Source organism: Melanaphis sacchari, unplaced genomic scaffold (assembly GCF_002803265.2).
Source record: "Melanaphis sacchari strain LSU unplaced genomic scaffold, SCAv2.0 Contig13_pilon_pilon, whole genome shotgun sequence".
In the NCBI taxonomy this organism is placed as follows: domain Eukaryota; kingdom Metazoa; phylum Arthropoda; class Insecta; order Hemiptera; family Aphididae; genus Melanaphis; species Melanaphis sacchari.
The window spans coordinates 1,516,842-1,527,004 of NW_020270588.1; the positions used below are offsets into that span (position 1 = coordinate 1,516,842).

General features: G+C 31.5%; 1 protein-coding gene across 1 annotated transcript in view; it reads right to left on the reverse strand.

Moving 5' to 3' along the window:
* The window catches only part of LOC112591626 (SRSF protein kinase 1-like), a 40,554-nt gene extending 39,715 nt beyond the window's left edge, over positions 1-839 (reverse strand). Inside the window, exon 1 of the mRNA XM_025335496.1 lies at positions 106-839. Within this exon, the coding sequence (XP_025191281.1) occupies positions 106-176 (71 nt within the window). The 5' untranslated portion in view covers positions 177-839. The remainder of the gene's footprint in view (positions 1-105) is intronic.
* Positions 840-10,163: the final 9,324 nt, after the last annotated feature.

Consider the following 10,163-nt stretch of genomic DNA (forward strand, 5'->3'; position numbering starts at 1 on the left):
TAATAATAATAATAATAATAATAATAATAATAATAATAATAATAATAATAATTATTATTATGAATAATTATGATAAGTGTATTGTTATGCGTGGTGCACACTCACAAGCTACAACGTCCCCTGTACGACGGCAAGTTCCGGCGCCGGTTGAACGGCGGCGACAGCGACAACGACATGTGCGGATACTTGGCCAACACCGCCGCCGCCGCCGGTCCAGTGGTGCACGTGCTGTCGGTGCCGGTGCCGGTGCCCGCGCCCGTGGTGGCGGTGCTGCTGCCGCTGCTGTCGCAATTGCCGCGGTCGTCGGCCCGTCTCGGCCGCGGTGACGACGGTGGCCGCTCCGGCTGCGGTCTCTCGTACCCTCAACTGGCCGCGCCGTCCGGCTGACGGCTGCAGTGACGACGGCGTTCGCCGGCCGCCGATCCGTTTCGCCGCTGACTGCCCTTACGCCGGCCACCGCTGCTGGAAGAGCCGCTGCGGCCGCGACCGCGGCCGTCCGCATTCGTGGCGGCCGTCTCGAGCGCCCGCATCCCGTTGTCAGCGTCTCCGCGGCGGCCGAAAGCTTCCGCCGCGCCCGTGGCCGTGGCCGTGCGGTTGGCGCCGCCGTTCGTCTCGTCCATGCTCACCATGTGCCCGACCGGTGGACGGTGTGTGTGTCTTTGGCTCGGTGCGAGTCGGAAGTATGTCGTGCTCGCGCGGCGGACGGTCGGAACAATATTATTATATCGTATCGTTGCGTACAATAGTATTACAGTGTCTCGTTGTCGCGGGTAAATCGTTGCCGGTACGACGACGGCGTCTGAGCGAGTGCGATACCGCTGCGGTGCGTGTCGATAGGACGACCGAATGCGACTGCTATGCGCTTGCCGCCGTATGTGCTGCACTCGCGTGGCTTTTATAGGGGGAAAACGCCGCCGCCGCCACCGCCGCCGTCACCCCGCCCGCCGCCTCTGACCGTTATGTGGGTCGCCGTAGCGCCGGGCGACGTGAATCGTTGGGACCGGCGGGACGCGGGCGCCGGCGCACAGTGTCACCCACCGTTGGAGTGCCGCTGGCTGGCCCCGCGTACGTGTGGCGGCGTGTACAAGCGATTTATAAGCACGCACCACTTTTCGCGGATATCGGGTGAACCGTTTTTCGCGTGCGGCGCTCGTATAATTTCGAAAAAACCGTCGACGTCGTCGAGAGTATTACTGTTTCGCAAACGACAACGCTCTCCGGACAGCGCAGCATAAATAATAATTATAGAAATAATGGGTTCGGACGGGTCAACCGTTCCGTTCGTCCGGCGTTTAAAATACGCACAGTCACGATTCGTCAAAACTTCCGCGGTGTAGGATTTGTGAGTTTTGTGTATTTCGTAGCATATTCCGAGTATCGTATTTCGCTCCGGATTACGGCGTAAAAAACTGTATGTAAGTACGTTGCCGTTCGAAAGAGAGTAAAAATAATTCCAAAACTGTAAAGACAAATATAGGGTAAAACGATAGTTTTTCTCCTCTAAAACGCCGTTTTTCAGTAACTGCTATTTTAGATCGTGTAAAAGAAATATTTTTTAAAAACGTCCGCGTTTTCAAATGTAACGAGTATCTCCTCGTCAAACGGATCGCCCCGTATGCATTATATATACGTTAGAAGTATTACTGCGATGCACCTCTACAACAAACCCCTCACCGCACAATCGTGACGTGTTTGTACCTCGACCGTTCGCACGTGTACGGTAGACTTGCGATGGTCAACGACTCTAACGATGCTAATATGCTACTGCGTTATGCGTCTCCGCTGAAATCCTCGCTTAATCGCCGCCGAACAACCAATTTAAAGGTTGTATATATATGCGTGCGTGCGTGTGTGTGCGCTGGCAGAGCCAATCAAAACATATACGCAAGCACAGACACCCTCATCACAGGGTGACTGTTTTTTATTTCGAGTAGATTGTTTTTTGGTGAACTTTGCAGATGCGGGTTCTTCGGATTTCTTTACATTGTTCAGGAAATAAAATACTTAATTATCACGCGTTTGTTCCTAAGCTTATCTATACTGTTTTTTCATCACTCTGCAACCATCACCATTTTCTTATTCGACGGTATTAAACGTTATGCAATCTTCATGTTTTAAATAACAAGCTATATTATTTCACCGTCACATACCTATTTAAAATGCATATTTGTTTATTTCTTTGGATATTTTGATTGTAGGTACCAACTATACACAGTGATAATCTGAAAATGGACAATATATTATAACATATATTTAGTACAATAAGCATTATTCCAACTATCACGATGCGTATAAAATAAAATTAGAATATACTTTTTGATATAGCAAAAAGCTTACAGGCAGTGCATCTGAAATGAATATCACCCCAGTAAACGCACGTGCAGGATATAAAATGTAATCTTCAATTATTACCAAAAGCTTTATTGGATATTTCGATAGTAAGTAAAGTACGTATTTATAAAAGAACAATAAAGTTCGGACAAAAATCACAGTGATCGTGGCCTGTCTGAATGACGTAGTCACCGATAATTACACTTTATTAAATCCGACATCCTGAATTAAAGTCGTAAAGACTTCGGTTTTTGTCGCAATATACGTGTACGAATCGATAAATGAGCTGTAAATTGTTACAGCAGCCATTCTATCTTGCAGAGAAATTACAAACGAAATGAAAATAAGCTATCGTATTACTATATCTGTTGACGTTATAAACGGTCGAGCAGTAACAGCAATATAATATATATATATCTATATAAACAGTATTTATAGTTTATACACTCAAACTATTAATTAAAGAGAAAATTGTTAATATATTTTACAAGGTAAGATGAATTGTGCTTCAGTCGTTGTGTAAAGCGTAGCAGGTCACAAACAAGTAAGCACTGTGAAATATAATACTATGTATAATTTATGGATAACGAGGTATTACGTTCGTTAAAAGGTTCATTGATCTGAATTTCATAGTTCATCAAAAACACAGTTGAACGAATAATACTTATTTTAAGTTAGTTTTAAATTTCTCCGTTAAGTAGAAATATTTAATGTATAATAATTTAAAACATTCCTTTGTCTCCCAATATAGTATACACTATATTATTATAGCTATGGTGGTCACAATCGTAGTATATAGGTACAGTGGATTCCGCCACTGGTTAGGTTAGGTTACGTCTGGTCCTAATTCCAATGTTTACTAACGAGGTTAAAATGAATCGCATAATATGGGCACTTGGTTCGGTTTATGTGGGAAATTTTTATTTTATCATAGCGTTAGAATATACACAAGAGATAACGAGGGTAGTCCATCTAATAAGTTTGAAGCGTGTGCCACTTTTGTAAACCAGATCCACAGTACTTTCACATCCAAAAAGTAATTTTATTTAGTATATTATATTTAGTTTATTTATATAGTAATTTAACATTTTTTTTTCAATTGTTTGATTCACGTGTGCAAAATAAAAACTTCTTTTATATTATAATTTTTTTTTTTACTAATTTCGGTTTTTATGGGCAACCGTTTAATGTGGGCAAACAGGGCTGGACCCAATGTGTCAATATCCATATTAAGCGGAATCCACTATATATTATTTTGACCTAACAGCTGTTTTATATAGTGTTATTATGGTGTAAATTAAAAAAAAACATTTTAACATTTTATTTATTTATTTATTTTTTTTTTTTGAATAAGTGGTTCGACATTTAATTATATGATTATATCAACAATATTAAACTATATTATTTTACAATCGCATACTTTTATATGAATACTATTGACGTTTAAAAATAATTTTAACTAATAAAAATATTTTTTTCCGGATGACTTAATTTGATAATATTTAATTTTATTACAATATATACAAATCTTGTTCGAAATTCAGTAGGTACATAAATGATTTTTACAATTGATGACAATATCACTTTGACAAAACGCACAATTGACAAATTTATAGTTGACGAATTGTTTATGATGAATTATCTTTTGATGAAACGCTTTTGACCAACTATCCCAAATTCAGCCGTCATTGATATTTTCACTGCGTTTTCTACGTGTCACAGCTGGTAGATAAATAAGTTCTATTACTTTTATTTCGTCTACAATATTCATCTCTGTGAAAATACAATACTGGTTAAACGAGTTCAATAAATTTTGATTGAAATTCACTGTGAGTGATATACACGTACATTTCGTTTAACCACAGTGGTCGTATATTATACAATACGTATGCCTAATACGAAATAGAGTTATGTCGTGTTATTGTACGTTGTGCGCGTGCGATACGTGTTTAGTATGTGTTTGGAAGAATCGCAACCAATTGTATGAGATTTGTTATTTTATGGAAAAAAAAAATCAATGAACGCATAGTGCATACCTATTTAATGTTCGAATATTTCTTACAATCGCAGTTGTTGATTCTATTAGTTTAATGTATATTAAGGGGCTGCTAATGGTTTGTTTTTAAGTAGTTTTTATGTAGGCAACATGATGAGTACGTGCGTACGAACCGTACGATTGAGTGTATAGCTATATAAAACTTCCACAGACACACACCACGTGTACAATGGTGTCATTATTTTTCATTTGTTTTTGTTTTTCACTGAAATTATGTAATTTTTATGTCCATCACACTGATTGATCTGTTTATTGGACAAGACGTCTGAAAAAGACTAGAATTTACCATAAGTTTTACTTCAGAATAATTGTTATTTTTTTCATTTATTTATTTTTGTTGCATGTTATAATAAATGTTTTAAATTTTTGAAATATTAAGATTGACGATTGTAAAATAAAACCTGAGAGGAAGTTCAGAGTAAATGTTTAAAAATAAGAGGAAAATCGAATTTCAATTTAACATTATGAGAAATTCGGAACTGTTTTCAAAAATGTTATCGTTTGGTTTTTATTTGATGTTTGATTTGTGTACGTCATGTAAAATATAAGCATGTTTTGCTACAAATGAACGTCAGTTTTCAATTTTCTTAATACTAGCTACATATTTTATACTGAATTACTTATGATAACATATACAAAAATAAACAATAATGTCTAACTTATGTTATAACATCGTGTGAACAATAACATATTAATGTAAAATATATTGTAGTGTAAATTTATGGTACAATACGCAGTCTATTAATAAAACGAGTGACAAGATTAATTTACTCGTTAGTCAGATGTAGAGCAGTGCTGTACGTTATGTCGATTCGGATAGCAATGACCAATGAAAATTGGCGTATAATGAATTAACGTATTAGATAAATGATTTAAATCAGAATTGTAAATGGCGAACGTATATTTTAATATGGTATGAGTTAGTTAGACGGAGATAACGTATGTTGACCTTTAAGTATTTCAAATAGGTATCTGAAATAATTTTAACATATTTTTTAATGTGAGTTGTCATAGTTCCATGTATTTCAGTCGCTTAGAACTTAAAAAAAAATAATATATTTTATTTATTAATCATTATGAAATATCGTAATATTTATACAACATTACATCATTTAATTTTACTGCGGCAATGTTGTAGGAGGATTCGTTTATAGGGCGTCTTGAGGGGTGTACGTATGGTTTTTCCGATAACACATAAAAAGTATTAATTGATTGTCTGTGTGTCTGTCATAAACTCATAAATATTCGATAATTCGTGTTATCTTGTGAGTGAGTACTACTGAACTAGGTGGTTTTATCAAAGTATTTCGGTATTGTGTACATTTTGAAAGTTTGATAGTTGAATATATGTTTGAATTCTACTTCGTGTGTTTTAGCTCCTACACATAGATTAGCAATTAAACCGACGGGTGTTATGTTGCCGAATATAGTGCTTGTGGGCTGTAGTGTTATTTCATTAGGAATCGTTAGACAGACATTGAATAGTATAATTCTTTTGTTTGAATTATGATATCTTCGTATTTTAATTGAAGTATCGTGAATGTATATAATTTCGTGGTTGTTAATTAATTCATTGACCCAGTTTTTGACTTTCGTTTGATAAAAATATAGAAAGTTCATTTTTCGATGAGCGTGATACAAAGATAATATTTTTAAGTGAAATAATTTTAGCTTATGCTATTATAATATAATCTTTTTAGTTGATTGTGTTTGCGTTATTTTTAATTTTAATTGCTATAGCTTAATTTTTTTTTTAGGGAGGTTGATTTTGGCTGTATCTGTGGCAAAGAACTGTGTCATTGCTGGTTGATTTGTCGGGATTTCTGCGCTTGTTACATTGAGTAATGGGTTATTGCATTCTATATTCGTTTCATTTATTGGTTTTAGTGATTTTGAATTAATATAGTCTCTTTGTTTTGGGTTTTGGGTTGTTTTTGATTTTTAGATACTTTGGTGCTTTTGGCGTTAGGTGATGTAGTGGTAGTTTGTGTTTTCAGTGAATGAGTAATTCGGGGGCTTGTATATTATTTTTGGAGGATTTTGGAAAATTAATTTACCTTCCCTCTCACAATTATTTTCTAACTTAAGTAATTTAGAACTCAATGTCTATGAGATGTTTACTGTAATGCGATATCTGAAGCTTTGTAAATACACGCATGCGATAACAGATTGAAAGATAAACACACGTGTCTAGTAGACGGGGATTAACACGTAGGTGCTGAATAAATTATTTATGATGCTTGATTTATTACATTATTTTTATGGTTCATTAAGGACTGGGAGAAATAAAAAATTTAAATAATGGAAAACACTATTTAAATATCAATAAATAATTTATCGTTATGTCTTTTATATTAATTAAATAAAACAATTTAGATTTATTTACTAGTAAATTATTTAAATATATAACTAATAAATAAAAGTATTTTATCGCATATGTCCAAAAGATAAACATAACTATTTATGATTGTCATTTAAATTTAAATGATTTCGAAAGCATAACGTTTAAAATGATTAATCATCTTGTTTCTACATATTATTATTTCAACTTTTAATTTCCTTATTAGTTATTACAAAAAAATGTGTGTTAAGATCTATCTAAATCAAATATTAGAGGTACGATTTCAAAGAACCACAGAGACGCTTCAAATTAATTTCATTCCCAAGATCTCTATGCAAAATTAATATTACTCAAATAATTTTTAACAAACCAAATTAATTTCATTCCCAAGATCTCTATGTAAAATTAATTTTACTCAAATAGTTTTTAACAAACAACTATTAAGTATTATGCTAATTAATTATATTCGTCAAGACAATTTGCATTCTCTGTTATTTTTTTTTTTACAGACCTACTTTCTTTGCATAATATTATAGATTATACATTATAAATATGTATATAAGTCTTTATTTTAAAGGTAAATGCCCGTTTTATCGGATACTGAAAATTATTAAATTATGTTTTTCCAAATATATTTTTTTTACTTAATTTTAAGTCGTGACTAGACATTTTTAAAACTACTTTAATATTATAATTTCCTAAGTTTTTACTTTTAAGAATGATGGATTACATTTTTAATTTCGTATTTTAAAGTAAAATATTTTCCTGAAAATTATATCATAGGTACTAAATATAAAGATCGAATTATAAATGATAAGTTTATTAGTTATAAGCTGTACTTTATAATAAACGGTTCTTAAAAAAATACATATAAACTTTTAAATATGTAGAACAACGTTTTAATAAGTAAAAAAAAAAAAAATTCTAGTTTGTCAATTATTTTTTATTATTATTTATTACGAGTAGATACAAATTGAAGTGTGTAACCAAGTACTTTGACGTGTTAATAATAAGTTCAATTAACAAATATAAAATAGTTGCTTTATTTTTAAAAATTTGAATATGTCTTGGTGGTTTTTGTAAATTGTTTTGCCATTAAAAGTTACTTTGCTGACAGCTCTAAATTCCGCTTACGCTTTTTCTGATATTTTATGAAGACATATTTAGACAGTACATGTCATATTATGAACCACTCTTAAAAACATAATAATTTTAAAACGTTAATAGCTATTAACCTTCAAGGCGTGGCATTATGTTTAAACAGAAAAACACCAAACATTAATAATTATTATAAACTTTCCAAGTAATTGATTGATGGTCAAACAGTTTTTTTTTTAACATTTATGATTTTAAAATCTATTTTTTACCTTTCATATAATTTATTTCAAGTATAACTATAGTTGGTTGGTTTTCAATTGATAATATTAGAAGTTATCTAGCCTTACACATTCAGTGGTTGACCGTGAATAATATTTATTATTTTCAACTATTAAACGTTCTTTCTCACAAGATTACTAAAAGAGACATAACTGTCAATCATTCATTTATGTTTCTGCCAGTGGCGTATTAACGGAGAGTTGTGTGACTGAATATATTCAGGATGGATCCCTTCCCATAACTTTTCATCCCTATTCCATATCTTAAGGAAATGCATGTTTATAGATTGGTATTTTTAATACATAGAAAAACCAGGTTGTTGAGAACAACTGTAATGACTAATGAGTAATGACGATGAGTGACGTCAATAACTGCAATAACAATCAATGTTTATCTATATTAATAACGCCCGATATTGATTCCTAGAAAATAAACCTGGAATATTTTAAATATTTGTACAATATATTATGTACAAAATTAATATATCCATATAAGTGTTTATAATTAGCTGAAACGATATAATAAAAATATTTAGTAATAGTAAATATATGATAAATATTGTATAGGTAGGTATGTTACATCCCTACCATTCAATAATTCATAAATTCACCTAAGCGATCAGTTAATTTCTCGCTTAAATAATATATGCTCAATTCAGGTAAATTTTGGGTTATTCGCCCAAATGAATGACGCCCATAATAATTATAGTAACTTTTAGCATTAATAGTTTAACTTACCCATGCAATATATTGACATGTCACCGATCACCCATAATATCAGATTAAGTCATTAAATTAGATTTTGTGTTATAGATGTTAAGTTATAAATAGATATTACCTACTATATATTTTTATATTAAAAATATAAAAAAAATACAATGTTTAAATACTTCATAAATGTATAATAAGCATTGAATTGTGTTTTAGTAGGATATGAGGGTTAGGTTAGCTTGGGTATACGATGCAAAATTTCAGTCCTTTATTCCGTTCATTTAAATTTTAAATAATTACTACGTATTCTAATCATATTAAAGTTAAAAAAATAATGATCGTTGAAAATTCGATTTTTATAAATTTAAATTTTTAAATATTTATTTATTTTTTTTTTGTTTAATTTTCAAATATTCGATTGAACAATAAGCACTATACCTTATTATATTACTAAAATATATTGTAATTTATTGTTTTATAATTGATATAACTCGTAAAATTATGAACATTTTCAATTTATATTAGGTAGTATAATGAAATTTTATTTTTAAATTATTATTATAATTATTATTAGCTATGGATAATAAATTTAAATTTAAATTATTTTATTATTATAATTTTCTAACGCCCTTAATTTCACAAAAAAAAACAAAAAAGTTGATTATACCTGAAGATAAAATTCAAAAATATTAACAATTTAATTAATTTATTTATACAGTGAATACCAGAATAAATATTGAATAAATAATAAAATAATATGAAATAATTAATCTGACAAATTAATAAGATAAAAAATATTGAAAATATATTTAGTTTAGGAAATATTGAATGTCTTAATTTAAAAAGTTTGGATCCTAACAACAAAATCAACACCCATAGAATTTTTTAAGAAAATTCAAATATTGGATTGATTAAAGTCAAACATGCAATTATTTTACTATATACTGTAATACTGTAATATTCTTTTATAGATTTATTAATAAGTAATTTATAAGCATGTAAATTCGAAATTAATGGCCCAGTAGCTGAAGCCAAATTATTGTCTTTTTAAGATCTTTTGCATACAAATTTTTGTGTATAGAGTGATTCACCAATTCTATTTTGTGTACTAAGGATAATGGATTAAAAAATATGAGTGATGCCTAGACAATGATAATTTGTAAAAATGGTCCAAGTATAATACATTTTAGATTGAATATCACATCCATATTATAGATAAAGCATATTTAAGGATGTTTATTCTTGGCATAAACTTTTAATAAATGAAAATCTATTTGATTAAATTTTAAATTAGGTATATTAAAAAAAAAAAAAAAAAAAAAAAAAAAAAAAAAAAAAAAAAAAAAAA